Below are 17,038 nucleotides of genomic sequence, written 5' to 3'. Positions count from 1 at the left end.
AAGGGCTGGAGAGCGATACAAGAATGAGTGTCTTCATGCAACAGTGAAGCATGGTGGAGGTTCCTTGCAAGTTTGTATAATGACATAACGTTTAACCATTTATGTATTCTTTTGTACTCATTACCAGGGTTATGAAGGTTAATTAACATTTGTCTCTTCTTTATGGGTGTCTCGGTGGCGCAGCCTGTAGAGCACTGACCGCATGCTCATTGCGAGCCGCGATGTCGGCGGTTCGAATCCGACCGTCTGACATTTGTCGCATGTCTTCCCCTCTCTCTTGCTCCCATTCCTCCTGTCTCTCTATACTGTATACTGTCCAATAAAGCTGAAAAAGGCCTAAAAAATATCTTTAAAAAAAACAAAAAACATTTGTCTCTTCTGAAGTGACAGTTATTTGGTTTTCCCCATGCTGATGGATGACAAAGGGATTCTGCATGCTCGTTACCTCATTTGTATATATTTCTTTATATTTCATTTTCTATCAAATCAGAAGTGATGGAATGACAAAATATAGTTCATTTACACTGAGATTAACACAATTATAATAATTGTTAGGGGTGCGAATAATTTGAACATTTGATTACTTATTAAAAACTATTGAAACATGATATTAAATGTACTGAAGTAAACGTATTGTTTCCTAAGATGTTTGAACATAACATATAGATTAACTGTGTTGTATGTTATATACAGCCTTTTTTCTTCATTTTTATTAAAGGTGCCAATACATTACATTACATTAATGGCATTTGGCAGACGCTCTTATCCAGAGCAACGTACAACAATAATTCTATAGCCCACTATATATGCACACAGCATTTTTGATAAGGCAATATTTGCCAGCTATCAAAATACGTGACCTGTCTCTACTCATGGAAAAAGAGCCACACACTAACCTTGATCACTCAGTTGACATATGTACACAGCAAAGCATGGTTGACTGGTGTTAACAGGTAGATAACTGCTAAGTTTGACAAATGAGTGTTGAATTTTGATGATGACTGCCATACTATCCATAATAGCAACACGTTTTTTATGTTTTGATTGGGAGTTTTGATCTGATAACACTAGCTATAGGCCAAGAATGACCAAGTTCTGTAACCATGCATCAAATCACATACAGGTCGTGTCAGGTTTCATTACGATTGGAATCGCGTTCAGGAATCATAGCTCATTATGTGAAATTGTAGCATGCCCTTAAATTTAATTGGCTTGTAGCAGCCCTTCTTTTTGCCAATCAACCTTCTTTCTATGGCTTTTAAAGAGCCTTGGACAGAGAGAAAATTACAGTAGGAATGCTTCCGATTGGTCAAACAGAGGAGGAAATGTTGTTTAAAGGTTTTGAAGAAAAATCTAAGTGGCAGAAAATCTAGTTGCATCTGTTGCAGTTTGAGCCAAGCAAGAGCACATAAAGGTGGTTGTAATAGCTTCACCTATGGGCCAACCTGGGTAGTTTCAAGAAGTTGAGTAGTGGGTACCGAAGAATAATACAAATAATAAATGTAACTACAAGCGTTAATTAACAGGATCCAAGCAACACACTGCAATTATGATTTTTTAAGCAGTCAGACACATTGGATGAATGGTAAAGAGAATTCAGTCTGTCCCAAAATTAGGTGTAGTATTCCTGACCATACAATAGATTTCACTGTCTGCCCAGTGCCGGTCAGAAGCAGGGCTTCCTTATGGTTCTGTTCACAGTTTGTTCCTGTTAGTCAGGGAGTTTTTTCTTGCCACTGTCGCCCTAGGCTTGCACTGAGGGGGTCTCAGCTGCTTTGTGACAATTTGTGTAATTCAAATAAAATGGAATTGAATGATTCCAGCTCTTGCAGGAATTGGACCTGGCCCCTGTCCCTGATAGAGGGAGGATTGATGAGCCTCAGGGCATCCTGATGGCCACATCCTCCCCGAAAAGGGCTTGTGATAGTGGGTGACTCAATTATTAGAGGGGTAGACAGCATAATCTGTGCTCGCGAAAAGGAATCTTGCACGGTGTGTTGCCTGGAGCATGCGGACAAGTTCCTGGCCAGAGCAGGGAGGGATCCAGTGGTCATGGTCCGCGTAAGGACCAATGACATAGGTAAGGGCAGGTTTGAGGTTCTGCAAGACAAATTTGTAGAATTAGCAGAAACCTCCACTGTAGTCTTCTCTGGTATTCTACCTGTACGATGTGCAAACAGAGGGAAGCAGGACTTTATCCGGAGGTTTAACATGTGGCTACAAAATTTTTGTAGGAAAGGGGGGTACAGGTTTATGGGGCAACGGGTCTCCTTTTGGGACAGGTGTGATCCGAAGGGGAACCTTTGCACTGGGTTAGCGTATGCTTAGGGTAGCACAGGATTATATAAACTAGGGACTTGGGGGGCAGAGAGGATAGAGAGTGAAATGGGCAGGGAGGCAAAGACTGCCCATACAGAACAGTAAAGGCTACATATAATGGTGAGAGCACTAATAAAATCTTTTCAAGCCAAAATTCTAGTAATAGAGGCTTGGGACAGCAGGGAGCGAGGGAATGGGAGAGGATGCATAGAATCAACAGACTTTGTCTTTATCTAAATGGTAGAAGTATAAAACAAAAATTTTGGAACTTGAGGCTGTTATTATTACTGGGGGCTATGACATCATAGGGATTACAGAGACATGGCTTGTGGATGAAGATAGAGATTAATATAATATAGAGGGGTATAAACCTATTAAGAAGGATAGATCCAGGAAGAGAGATGGGGGTGTGGCTGTTTATGTAAGAGAAAATCTTAATGTGCAAGAGATTCCAGAAACTCACCAACTCATGATCATTCCACAATAAGTTTTAATGCATTACTTTCAAAAGATCACTTTAAAAAGATGTGATCAATATAGACTGGGAGCAAGTTCTTGATTGCAGGACTGTGAATGAAGGTTCAAAAGGATTATACTTGACGCGCAGTGTAAATTCATTCCAAAGGTGCTGAAAAGTACGTTTATAAAACAGTCTCCACAGTGGATGAATAAAGCTATACATAAGACTTTGCAAAAAAAAAGAATAAACAATGTAAGATATATAAAAAGGACAGCACTGAGAGTAATAAGGCTAAATATTGTAATATGCTTGCTTAAAAAAGAACTAAGGTTTGAAAGGCAAATTTACCAAGTTGCAAAATGCAATCCCAAACATTTCTTTCAATACTGTAGTAGAAAAGGAAGGTTAAAGGACAGGTTAAGTGCATTAAGATTAACAAAGGAGAACTGCTGTATAAGAATAAAGATATTGCTGATGCCTTAAACGGTTACTTTGTTGAGAGTTTTACCAGGGAGGAGGTTAGCAACAGGCCGGAAGGCAGACTCAATACTCAGAATGTCTTAGCCAATATTGAGATAGGGGATAAAGAATTGCAAGATACATTACATGAACTAAAGACAAATAACGCAGCAAGCCCCTGATGGCATATTCCCAAGGGTACTCAAAGAGTTAAGTGAGATCATTTTTAAACCATTGGCAAGTATTTTGAGACAGTCTTCAGAAACTGGAGAAATACCGGATGACTGGAAACAAGGTAATATCAATTCGTCCACACTGATTGATTCAAAGTGTTAAGCAATTCCACTAATTGTGAAAGGGTTATAAAATGGCTGGGTGATGACCGTGTATAACGATGTGCAATGGCTGCTTTGGCAGGCTTCAGATGGAGAGGGTGTTTGGAACACAAGGATTTTTCAGCTGGAAGATGAAGATTGGGATTTATAAAAGGAAATTGCACATTGGCAGGCAAGGTTTTATAAATCAGAATAGTTTTTGTTGTATGAACATTTCCTCATTTGTACATATGCAATCATTTAGTGTGGATTCTCCGCAGGCCCCTGGTGATTGACTTGGCCAGTTTAAAACCTTTGAACTTTTTCTCCCTAATGAAGTCCTTTGTTGTGTTGGCAGTGTGTTTTGAGTGAATGTCTTGCTGCATGAAGTTCCTCCCAATTACTTTGGACGCATTTCTCCATAAGTTGGCAGCCAGAATGTTTTTGTAGACTTCTGAATTCATCCTGCTGCTACCATCATGAATTACGTCATCAATAAAGATTAGTGAGCCCATGCAAGCCCAAGCCATGACACTTCCTCCACTGTGCATCACAGATTGTATGTTTTGGATCATGAGCAGATTCCTTCTTTCTCTACACTTTTGCCTTTCCATCACTTTGGTGGAGGTTCATCTTGTCGTCAGTCTATAAAACGCTTTTGTGGCTCTTCTCTGTACTTCTTTACAAATTGTAATCTAGCTTTCCGATTCTTAATACTGATGAGTGGTTTGCATCTTATGGTATAGCCTCTATATTGCTTATGGTATAGCCTCTATATTGCTGCTCTCTAAGTCTTATTCGAATGGCTGATTGAGATACCTTCACCCCTGCCCTGTGTTTGTGATGTCACTGTCTCACAATGTTTCTGTCATCATCTGCTGTCGACCTGTTTGATGTCTGTTGCTCAGTACACCAGTTCTCCTTTGTTCTAAGCATCAGAATTACTTGGCAAGGCAAGGGTGCCATGCAGGATCGCCAGGCCAACCTTTCGAGTGATGCGGGGACCATTGCAGAGCGCCGCTTTTAAAAAGATGCAGAACTACAAATATTGAATCTATTTACGTCAGTCTAACACCAACTGCTGACCAGAGACTACAGTCCTTACTGCTTTTCTCCCAAAGACAGCTCTCTGGTCTAAAACCAAGAGTTGACATTCAGAACTATTTATTGTTTAACCAATTAATCTAACACGCCACATCTGGGCAGCAAGAAACACCTGTCAGTCACATGTTCCAATACTTTGCTCACCTAAAGCTGATACGAAAGTTGATATAAAAAATCTTGATAAAAATACCAGGAAATAAAAGCTGAAATCCAGATCTGTCATCTCATGTACATCCTTTGACCTCAAACTCTTCAGTGTATAGCAAAGGCAAAGGAATTTACCTTCCCGTTCCAATACTTTTAGAGGGGACTGTAGCTTGCCTGGAGATGTAGTGGAGACAGCAGTTTAGGTAAGCAGTAGGTACACTTAGTGGTAGGTATAGTTGGTCTGCGACTACGTTGGCTGGATACCTGCCATTATTGTTTTAACATTATTTACATTAACAAGTTTTATCTGCCAAAGCGATGGAGATGGCGCCATAAATGTGTGTTATTTTACACAAAATGCAGGTGAGTGCCTGTATAGACAGTAGGCTACCGATTTTGTTTCACTTCTTGGTTCAGCAACTAGCCAAACACATTATCATGTTCAAACATGGCAACAATGTACATATTCTAACATGATTAAAAGCTAGCCAGCCCAGAATCTGCCACCGACAGAGTATGCTATGTCAAATGCAACATTGTGTAAAAAAAATTTTCACTGACAACATCATGAGCTTTATTTCCACCTCCATATATGAAAGATGTACTGCAGTAAATTGTCAAAATTGTGAGTCCTCCTTGTGGGCTCTCACCTTGTTGTGATAAGGAGGCTTGTGTACCTCTTTGACTCTAAGAGCTATGCCAGAGGGGGAAACTCCTGGCAGATTTTTACCACACTGCACAGATCAGAGGTGAGAGGCCAGCACAGTTGATGTTCTTACTGAAAGCATTGCCTGGTCACATACATGTCTGTGGACGTGCATCTGCATTTGGAGCTGTTGGTGAAAGACATGAGTTCCTTCACTTCACACTTCCCAGTAAGCTGTGACAACTAATAAAAGGGACACTGGGAGGCTCTGCCTCATTTCATACAGCCACTGTTTGCACATGCAAATTACAACAGTCTACTACTTACAAGCTTGACTTGCATATAAAACCTGCTTTTCTTTTTACTGCAGTTCAATTCTGGTTCTGCAGAGCCATTGAGCCTCTTAGTTTTAGTTTTTGACTTAAGACCAGTGACTAATTCAGACCCAAGAATCCAGGTGAATTGAATTAACAATGTAATCAACTGCTTTAACTGATCAATGAACAAATTCAGAAAAAAAAACAATCAGAAATGCCAACATATTAGTTAAAAATCAAATCTGCTCTAATGCATATTTTGTGAATGAGGCCCAATGTGTCCACTTACTTGGAAACATAATAGAAACAGATTCCCATACATACGCTGGCAACACTGCTGACCCTCAGAAACCATTTTCAAGTCACACACAATAAAATAAAAAGAACCTGGTTGTTGATTGATTGCGAAGAGGGTTGTGGAGACATTGGCTTGCTGACTCTTCCTCTGGTGTTAAATGTCACAGGCTCAGAGGATGGTGGGTACTCAGACTCTGTCGCTGTCTGTGACCAAAAACTTTCTGAATATGCCGCACCCTCATCATAGAACACCCCCTCCTGTCAAAGCAGAATAAAAAGATAGGCATATGCAAAAACTCAACATCCTTGAGATAGGCAGGCATTTATAACGTGTAAATGAAACAGTCAAAAGAATAGACCAATATGGCGCATATGTCTGAGATTTTATGAATCACAGAACCATGTCCTACTAAAGAACTCAACATAGTAACCCACTCCACGATGTTGCGGAGTGCACTGTCATGCGGTATGACGCCATGCAGGATCGCCAGGCCAACCTTTCGAGTGATGCGGGGATCACTGCAGAGCACCGCTTTTAAAAAGATTACTCAGCTATAGGAAAATATTTAGGATAGGTCGTAAGGACAGTAAACAATCCCAATTCCAATGTCAGACCATCAACGAGGGATTGGAGGAAGGACTTTTAAACCGAGGGCCTTTTCCATCTCTGGCGTGGGTTTCCATTTCCCACTTATTACCTGGTGAGACCCTCCAATCTGCACTGAGCTTGTACATACAGCAGGCTACAAAATTATTGGCTCCCTCAGTAAATATGCACAAAAAGTCCTGTAAACTAATAAATATATACAGTTATTGACATAGGCTTTATTTTCCAGTAGTGTGCTTTATGAGTGATTCAATGGAACCAACCAAAGTCTTACAAAGTCCTCAAAAATCAGGTTCCACAGTTATGGACACCCCTAGTTTAATCATTTTTGGGCCGAGGCAAATATGACATTTGCAGGGATTTTTGAACATTCCTCCATACATAACTTTTCAGAATCACTGACATCCGAGGGTTTGCGCTTATAGACCCATCTCTTCATTTCACACTACAGATTTTTGTTGGGATTTAAGTCTGGAGACTGACATAGCCATTGCAGAACATGCAATTTGGAAAGTACTGCAATTCAGCTCATGTGACGCATTAACATAACGTGAAACTGTGTCCGAAAGTATTAATTTATTTTAAAAGGGACAAAAAAATGTCTTTAAAAGGATTTCCATACATTCATTCTATGAGGACCAAGATTAACATTTCTGAATTTAATTAATTTTGAGAGATTTTTTGAACAAGATTTGTGTGAATACGCATTCACGTACATTGGTTTTGTGTTTCATTTGGCAGTTTGCTGCTGCGACAAGAATGTTGCTGGCTGGGAAAAAATACTTCTGTGTTCCGACAGTAGGGGTAGTCGCGTTGCATTTAGATCTGTAACAGGCAGAGCAGTCATTTGGAGCAAGATTGCCCATAATCCATAGTGGTTTAGGGCTTGGTTGTGTGAAAAGCAAATGTGAGCACTACTCTACAGCTGTGAGCCCACCCTTCATTTTGCCGATGCCTACCATTACCAGCCTTTGCTTGAAATATCTTTTTTTCTTGTGAAAATACTTTTCCCAACTGGGAAATTACAAACCTATGACATGAAAAAAAGATCACGTCACCACATTCTTAACCTCTCAAGTCAGATGAAATTTCCCTGAAGCTGTCCCAAGCTGAGGCTTTAATTTTGAGGCAATAGATGGGAATGAATGAATTAGTACTGCTTGGTGTTGGATCAGCAAAAAACTGCCAAGTATTCATAAAGAGAAGCATTGTATAGTACTTAACGTGTTCAGATTAAAAGACAGCAATGATGACTGAGACGCTGATATTGTTTATTGCAATCTCCACTGTGTTGTGAATTGCTTGCTAGCTAGCTAGTATGATCTTGAATTGTAGGCCGGCTCAGCATAGTCATTTGCTCTAGCATCTTGTTAGAGCTTTCCGAATCTCCCCTATGTCGTATGTACTGCATAAGTGCTCTTGCGTATGCATATTTCAACGAGGTATGTCAGTCACTTGACAATAGGCAAATATGGTCCTAGGCCGGTGCTTACCAAGTCCAGCAACAATTTCATATAGTTCTTGGTCTGTGGGTGTATTTTATGATGACGAAGGCAAATTTCACAACAAGATCTTTCAAACAGTCATATCTCCAGAAATATTTACTCAATCTCAATGTATCTGAAGCATGGAGCCATTCACATATAAAGTGAGACACAACAATACCTGACTGTATGTTTCCATGGATTCCTGCGTGTTCACTTGCTCTCCCTCTCTTCTTTCCTCCAATTCAAAAACCCCTCCCTGTGTCTCCTCCCCCCCTTCATCTTTCACCACAACTTGCTCTCCCCCAAGAACCTGAGAAAAGAGAGAAAAAACATTAAAAAAAACAATCTTAAATAAGGGCAATTGCATATTGAAATTTGCAAGCAGGAGCAATCACTTTCTTACTTCACCCTTTTATATTTGAACACTTTATTTAAATACCCGTATGAGAGTGTTAGAATGTGTTTATTTAACCAGAATGACCATCCATTCAGGAGACCTCAAAGTTTACTCATATTGGACCTTACCTCCCCAGATATCTTTAAAACTAAACATATCAGCGTGGTTCTCATTATCGGAAAGCTTCCAAACAAGATAAATCCACAATTCCAAAATAGTTGGTCCGATATAAATAAATATGCAAATTAGGAGGAGCAATTGTTTGTTGCCTATGATACCATTTCAGTCCATCCATATGTGGTTTCACAAATGTTGCTTACTTATTCGGTTTGTCTCCAAAAGAGCAAAAGCAAGAACTCTCCACTCATCTGTTGTTTTTAAAAAACGACTAACAAACCAAGCTTTCCAGTGAAATCAGTTCGCTAGTGACATCAGGACATCAGCCATGTGATTGACAGGAGCGGACTGCAGTTGCCTAGCAACAGCAGAAAAAAAACCTCCAGCACTTTTTACACAGTAAGCTTCATAAAATCAAGAATGGTTGTGTGGTTCACATTTTCAATGCATTTAAACTCAAATTTCAGATTTTATTTCCTGGTATTTACACCAAGATATGTTAAACTACTTAAAACACAGCACCTTTGCCATCAGACCGCTCAGTGTTTAGGGAAGAAAAAGTATAGAATTTACAGAGAAGAGAATTTTATTGCATGAAATTAAACAACACTAAAAGAATTAACATGGTGGTTGAATGTGACACCTGCCAGTTGTCTTTAGGCAACAACAAAACAAATGTGCATAGTTTTTATTATGCAGTTATTTAAATGTATTTTAAAACAGCCTAAATTTCCCACTATAAAAGTTTACCAAAACTGTCAGGCCGTGGTAATGAGAACTGTCAATTTTCACAAGCTAGCTAACTTATTTCTATAGCTAAGGTAAGGACGCTGTTAATAATTCTTGCTAGCTAGCTAGCCAAGTTAAGATAAAAGCACAACTATAACATTGTCATGAAAGCAAACTGGCTAGCTAACATTATCAATTACATCACCATATGAAAGCTAACTAGCTAGCTAGCTAATGTTAGATGGCTAGCTAAATGAATATAACCAGTAATAGTCTAATAGTCCTAAAAAGGCAGTCTAATTTAAGTGAACCTAATGTTAGTCAAATATTTTCATTGTCTTGCCTGTAGGCCAGTGGCGCAAACTGTGTGGATAGGGGAGTGTGGCGCACTACGAGAAGAACATTCTTAACCAGTTGAAAATAGGACAATAAATCTAAGACTTCTCCAAAACGAAAGAATGGACATATTTAATACTTCCATCTTGTTTCTTCAATGCCCTCTTGTGCAAATACCATATAAAAACTAGAAAGTTTGAACAACCACCTGGTTAATCCTTTATTATTTCGGTAGCATATTCCTTGCTTGCAATAACTGCATTAAGCCTGCGACCCACTGACATCATCAAACTGTTGCATTCTTATTTTGTGATGCTTTCCAGGCTTTTACAGCAGCCTCTTTCAGTTCCGGTTGGCCAGTCTACAGCCTTCCACCTTTTGGCCAGTCTAAGGCCTTCCACTTTTTCATGGCCAGTCTAAAGCCTTCCACTTTTTCTCCCTAAAGAAAATAAGTTTTAAAATAATATTTTTAAGTCCTTAGTTGTGTAGGCAGTGCGGTTTGGATCATTGTCTTGCTGCAAGATGAAATTAGTTTGTATGCATTTCTCCGTAAGTTGGCAGACAGATTGTTCTGAATTCATCCTGCTCCTACAGTCATGGCTTGCTTTTCTCCAAAAGACAGCTCTCTGGTCTTCATATTTGTCTATATTTTCTAACACAAATGCAGTCTTCACAGGCAAAACCTATGTCTAAAACCAAGAGTAGACTTTCAGAACTATTTACTGTTTAACCAATCAATCTAACAGGATTGGTGACGTGACACATCTGGGCAAGAAGAAACACCTGGTAGGCACATGTTCCAATACTTTTGCTCACCTAAAAATTGGGTGGTCTGATACAAAAGGTGATACGTTTTAAGTTGTTTAACAAATCTAGATAAAAATACCAGCAAATGAAATTCAGATCTGCCATCTCATGTACAGTACATCTTTTGACCTAAAATTCAGTTGTGTTCAGTGTATAGCAAAAAAAAAAAAAAAATCAACTGACCTTGCTGTTCCAATACTTTTTGAAGGGACTGTATGTGTACCAAGTTTGGTGAGGATCAGACAGAATAATAAGTTACAGCTGTTTTAGAAGAAATGCTCACACCCACAACAATTAATTGACATGTCAAACAGTTTGCATGATTGTTTTTAGCAAAAAATGTCAAATGGTGAAAAAATTTGGCAGATGTCAAATAAATCATACACATTTTCATTGGGATAAGCCAAGGAAAGCCAAGGAATCTGTATCAAACTGTTAAAGGTACAATAGGTAAGATTTTTGTGTTAAAACATTGTTACAAGACCAATGTATTTGAAAATATACAGTTGATGGCCTGTCAATCTGTATCAAACCATTGTACAGCTATACAATAATACACGCTCATTGGTTGAAAATTGGTTCTAATTGCCACAGCCAATGGTGGGGGGAGGGGGGGCTTATTCTGATTGTTTGCAGTTAGCTCCTCAAATTGCACTTCAGACAAGCGATCACTGAAACTTTGTATACAATTACTTATTATCCAAGCGAAGACTACACATCTAGTTATGAAACAATGCCAGTTCACTATCTGTAGCAACAAGCAAATTAGCCATAGTTAGCTCTACGAATTTACAAATATCCACCTGAAGCATTACGAACATAGTAGCGAGTGTTGCGAGCATCGGTGCACAAGCATGTGCCTCAGGTGGATATTTGTCAATTCAGCAAGTTAAAAATATACTGTTGTAAACATTTCATAAAGTCACCAAACATTTTCTGACTAGAATATGAAAAGACGGCAGGCTCTGTCACGTTTGTCACGGTCAGCTTTCCAAACCAGTGCATGAGAACACTGAACTGTATAATAACGCTTTATAATTTGCATTACATTCATAGACCGTGGGAAGTCAGTGTTGTGGTTTGAGGGTGTTTGTTGCTGCAATTCCTCTCTTGACCGTGAGGAGTTTATAGTAAGGCTAACTATAAACCACAGCGGGAAACACTGAATAGGCTAGATGCTTTGCCAAGATCATCATCATAATAGCTAACTAGGACTTTGAACTATTAAGAATTCTATCCACGTTCAGGCTTGTATACTCATCAGCATTTAAGGAAAACATTCCTTTTTTCAACTTGTCAGATAAACATTCCTAATGCCGTGTATAAGTTTCCTGACACACACTGTTCAGATACAACAACAGCTTCACAGAGTTTCTTGCACCAAGTGTTACGCAGTTGCCCAACATTTTCTTCAACCCAAGCCCATCTCCATTCATTTTCACTTCCCTCTAAATTAGGTTTGTGTCTTCCTGAGTTTGAATGAACTTCACTTCCATGTTTCAGTGGATACTTTGAATTTTGTGCACAGCACGTAGATTGACGGACTGACAGTAGCTCCCTACTCATTTGATTAAAAAACTTCCTTACTCGCACACCATTGGTAATTGAAGAATACATTTTTGCAAGACTGAATGTGATTGGGTAGAATGCATCCAGAACAAAAACACGTGGGATCGCCTTATGGCATTTACGTATTAAGACCTTGCGTTACAAAAGTTACAAAAGAATATTGTTATATTGATATATTACATGGAATTAAATTCCTCCTGTACATACTATAATTTTAGGGGGGAAAGTAGCAAAGTTATGTATTATCTTGACTTGGCCGGGAAGTGGTCATTGGGTTCTCTTTAATTTATGTTTTTTTGCGAGAATATTATTTTGTGGACCGGCACCATGCCCGAGAACTTCAAGCCCTGAAGTCAGCATCAAGTCACAACATTTTCTTACTAGAACACTACGAAAAGACGGCAGGCTCGGTTGTCCAAAACACTGCATGAGAACCTGGAGCGAGTGAGTGGGGGGGCTCAACATCAGCACGTTCACAAAGAGGGAGGGAGGGATAAACATTGTTGTGGTTTGAGGGAGTTTGTTGCTGCAATTCCTCTCTTGACCATTAGGAGTCCGAAATTACCAATTGCACCTTTAAGGAGTTATGGGCTAAAGCTTAAAAGGCTGCATTACAGTGCCGCCATGAGGCTGATAGGCATTACCGCGATAACCTCACTAGTGGTGGAGTAAGTGAACCTACCTGCCAAGTTTTGTAGCTCTACAATTTACAGTTTTAGCAAAGAAAAATATATATAACTGCAAGCAGCATTTGACAGGGTCCAAGTAGCATAGAAGCAGTCGGCAAGCACAGAGGCCTTCATGGAGGAAATTCACATAGGCACCCAGAGAATGTACAAACTCAAAAACGGCCCTGGCTGGATTTGAACCAATGACATTCTTGCTCTGAGGCAACCGTGCTAAGCACTGTGCTGGATTTATGTCGATGGCAAAAGAAAAAGTGAAAAAATAACCATTCAAAATGGCAGCCAATTTATTAATTGGTCAATCCATAGGGACCAGGATTGTGTTGAAATTAAGACTGGACAAAACAGGCCCAAAGACGGACATCTAACTAATACATCTACTTTGAAAACCACCTAAATGGTAAAACAAACCCATAGCTAATAATAATAGTATTCCTAATAAAAATAATAATAATAAAAATTTAAAAAATACATATATGTATGTATGTATGTATGTATGAATGTATGTTTGTATACATGTATGCATATATGTATGCATACATTGGGCTCCAGAATTATAAGCACCCGTGACTGGCAATGTATAAAAGATACAGCATCTGGTTGTTTGGCGTAAAAACTGAGATTTATAAAAGGAGATGTGCCTCTTACCCATGGTGAAATATAGTGGTTGGTCAGTTATGTTTTAATTCCAGAGGTCCAGGGAAACTGGTTAAGATCAATGGTACAATGGATTCCACAAAATATCAGACAGTTTTGGTTGACTTTACCACAAGGCTGAGACAGGGCTGTAGGTGTGCTTTCCAGCAAGACAATGACCCAAAGCATACTATGTAATGGCCATCTAATTTAAGTCTCCATACTTAAACCCCATCAAAAACCTGTGGTCTGAATTAAAGCATTAAATCCAGCCAAATGTGTTCTCTAACCTTATCAGAAATTATAGGATTGTTGTATGGAGTAACCACATATTACAGCCATGTTAATAGGGCAGTGCTTTATAATATCTAGAAATATGTGCCAGAAACATGCTCAGAGAACTGAAAGGGTCAAATAACTGAAAGGGCCTTTTTTGATGACTGCAACCAATGAAACAAGCAAAAAATAACTATGCAAAGCAATAATACATTAAACAGGCTAAATGATCATCATACATCAAACCAAAATTATGAACCTACTAATATAATAACCACTAATTATTATGTTTTGGCAAGTAACTGAATGATTACATGCAGGTGACTAGCAGGTTTATCTCGCAGGTGATAAACTGCGTCCAGTACAATTAGGCACTGTATTGCCTCCAAAACAATGGCTATGGTTATGACAGTGAACAGTCACAGAATGTAAAGATATGAAAATTAATATCTATATAACAGTGAAAACATCACATAAACTATTATAATAGTGCTATTCACGTTAGTTTCTTTTTAATTTCAAGTTGCAAGTCCTCCTAATTTAAATAACGAGGAGAAAATAAAAAATATCAGTGAAACAGGCAAAATCTGAAATTATTCTCAAATAAAACCCCACTTCCACTGTCTGTCAATTTGACATATTTCAGAGTCACAAAACAAACAAAAAATTGAAATTCAGGGGTTAAACCAGGGGTGTCAATAATTGTGAAACCTGTTTTTTGGGGCAATACATTTTTTTATTTGAAATATGTAAGACTTTGGTTGATTCCATTGCCTCACTAATAAAGAACACTACGTTACACGTGTTGGAAAATAAAGTGCATGTCAACAACTGTTATTTTTCAGTTTACAGTATTTTTTGTGCATATTTATCAAGGGTGCCAATAATTCTGAAGCCCATTGTATATATTAGCTGGGGCTGTGTTTAGCTCTCCTGGAGGATGTGAAGCTGTGAAAGCATTTAGCTAAACATTAAAACGCCTCTTGTTCTTGCAGGAGGCCAGGCCACTGATAAATAGACTATGGATTGGAGTGCTCACCTTTGCCACCCGGTGATGGTGGTTGCGTGAACAAGTAGTTACTGTGGAAATAAAAATATAAATGCAAATTTGCCACGCCGAGATGATCTGCCAAGGCAGCAGAACCAAATGAAACACTGTATTTGATTAGTTTACAGTTGATTAAAAATTGTGTAGAGAAACAATTTATTTGTCCCAAACATTAAGGAGCTCACCATTTTTCACCATGTATCCAAAATGACTTTTACGATTTGAGCAATTTACTCCATTTATCTTTTACCTGTAACCTGAGTGGCTGTCTCTGTTTTCTGCTGTGTCCTCCTCCTCGTTCCCTATCTCCTTCACGCTCCCTCTCTCGTCCGTCCATCTCCTCCTCACTGTATCTTTCCAATCCCGGGACAGGTTCACAGTTTACAACACTTAGGTCAGTCATGTTCCCACAAATGGTTTCCTCTCTGTTACCGCTTGTGTTACAGCAAACACTGACACTCCCGCTGTCCCGCTGACTGGTGCTACCATTAGCAGTCTGCGCAAGCAGGTCTCGTAACTTGTACCTCACATCTTGGGTGCAAGCAGTGCCTTGTTTTAATAAAACTGATCCAGTCAAACCACCAGATGCACACCCAGAACTGGGTCCCATTCCTACAAGTGGGATCAATCCCACTGGGCTTGACTGTTCCGGGTTGCCCGTGTCATTCTCACTCCCACTGACATTGTTGTTTATACTTGTGTTCATGTTACCTGAACTACAGTCACTGACTCCAAAATTGGGGAAGGTCTGGAAACTGCCACTCCCTCCACCACCCCTCTCCCTCCCTTTACCCCCTCTCTCCTCCTGTTTAGGCAGAATACCCCCGGTGCCAGTAACAGCACTCCCCCTCTTTTGAGAAATTATTTGGGTGCACTCATCAATGACAGTCTTTATTTGTAAGATGCTGGCAGCAGTCAAGATGCAGAGAGCCTGGGACTGGAGCACCACCAATGACCCACTATACATGAAGTCTACCAGTTGCTTGACCGTTTCTGCAGGTACGAGAGGTGGCACAGAGATCTCTGAGTGGCCCAGTAGCAGTTTGTCCTGAAAAAAAGGGCTACCAGCTGCCAGAACACAGGCATGAGCCCGCAGTGAGGAATCATGGATGCGCACTGTCACATCACAGAAAAGGCCTTCGCGGCGCTGGGAGCGCAAGGCCTCCAGGACTGATTGGCTGGAGTTGTGCAGATGGATATAGTGCACTGTCTCTGTACCAGATGACATGGCTTCAGTCTGAGGTAAGAGTGTGTAGGAGGGGTCTAGTCACTGCACAGGGTGTCTGTCAAGGAATCCCAGTTATCTGTGTCTCTGGATGTTTAAATACTGTTTTTGTGCCCTTTAGCCTCCAGGACACTTTTCTTGAGAGAACACCCAGACATCAGAGTGGCAAGAAAGCAGTGTTCTCTGTTGTCAGATATAGAGTTCTCAATAGTAGACTTTTCACTCTTCTCTTTGTGTTTCAAGCTTTTGTACAACCCTATAGGAAAAGAGAAATTGGGAGATAAATTATCTGATTTTCAATATTCACATATTCACATAAAATAAAAATGTTCAGTGCCTACATGACATGGATGTATTCATGTATGTATGTATGTATGTATGTATTATAATAATAATACAAATAAAATATGAATAGAGCACCTTTCTAGCAAGGAGCACAAGGTGCTGAACAAAGAAAAACAGAAAAATGACAGACGGAAAAATACAATAAAAGCAAAGTACAAGAATAGAAGAATAGAAATTTGGCTAAGAGTACAAAAATACTGGTACATATTAGACGTGCAAATACATAATAATAATAATAATAATAATAATATATATATATATATATATATATATATATATATACACAGTGGTGTGAAAAAGTGATGTTATTTTTTTTTGCATGTTTGTCACACTTAAATGTTTCACATCAAACTAAATTAAATATTATTCAAAGACAACACAAGTAAACACAAAATGCAGTTTTTAAATGAAGGTTTTTATTATTAAGGGAGAAAAAAAATCCAAACCTACCTGGCCCTGTGTGAAAAAGTGATTACCCCCCCTGTTAAAACATAACTTAACTGTGGTTTATCAAACCTGAGTTCAATTTCTCTAGCCACACCCAGGCCTGATTACTGCCACACCTGTTCTCAATCAAGAAATCACTTAAATAGGACCTGCCTGACAAAGTGAAGTAGACCAAATGATCCTCAAAAGCTAGACATCATGCCGAGATCTAAAGAAATTCAGGAACAAATGAGAAAGAAAGTAATTGAGATCTATCAGTCTGG

General features: G+C 39.2%; 1 protein-coding gene across 1 annotated transcript in view; it reads right to left on the bottom strand.

The window, feature by feature from the left end:
- zbtb45 (zinc finger and BTB domain containing 45) overlaps window positions 1-17,038 on the bottom strand; it is a 52,684-nt gene that overhangs the window by 18,208 nt on the left and 17,438 nt on the right. The window contains exons 2-4 of the mRNA XM_061229242.1: window positions 15,009-16,239; window positions 8,336-8,467; window positions 6,154-6,321 (exon numbers count right to left, since the gene is read on the bottom strand). Coding sequence (XP_061085226.1) covers window positions 6,154-6,321; window positions 8,336-8,467; window positions 15,009-15,986 — 1,278 coding nt within the window. The 5' untranslated portion in view covers window positions 15,987-16,239. The remainder of the gene's footprint in view (window positions 1-6,153; window positions 6,322-8,335; window positions 8,468-15,008; window positions 16,240-17,038) is intronic.

The sequence above is a fragment of the Conger conger genome, chromosome 2, assembly GCF_963514075.1.
Source record: "Conger conger chromosome 2, fConCon1.1, whole genome shotgun sequence".
In the NCBI taxonomy this organism is placed as follows: Eukaryota; Metazoa; Chordata; class Actinopteri; order Anguilliformes; family Congridae; genus Conger; species Conger conger.
This window is presented reverse-complemented; position numbering and strand designations above follow the sequence as displayed.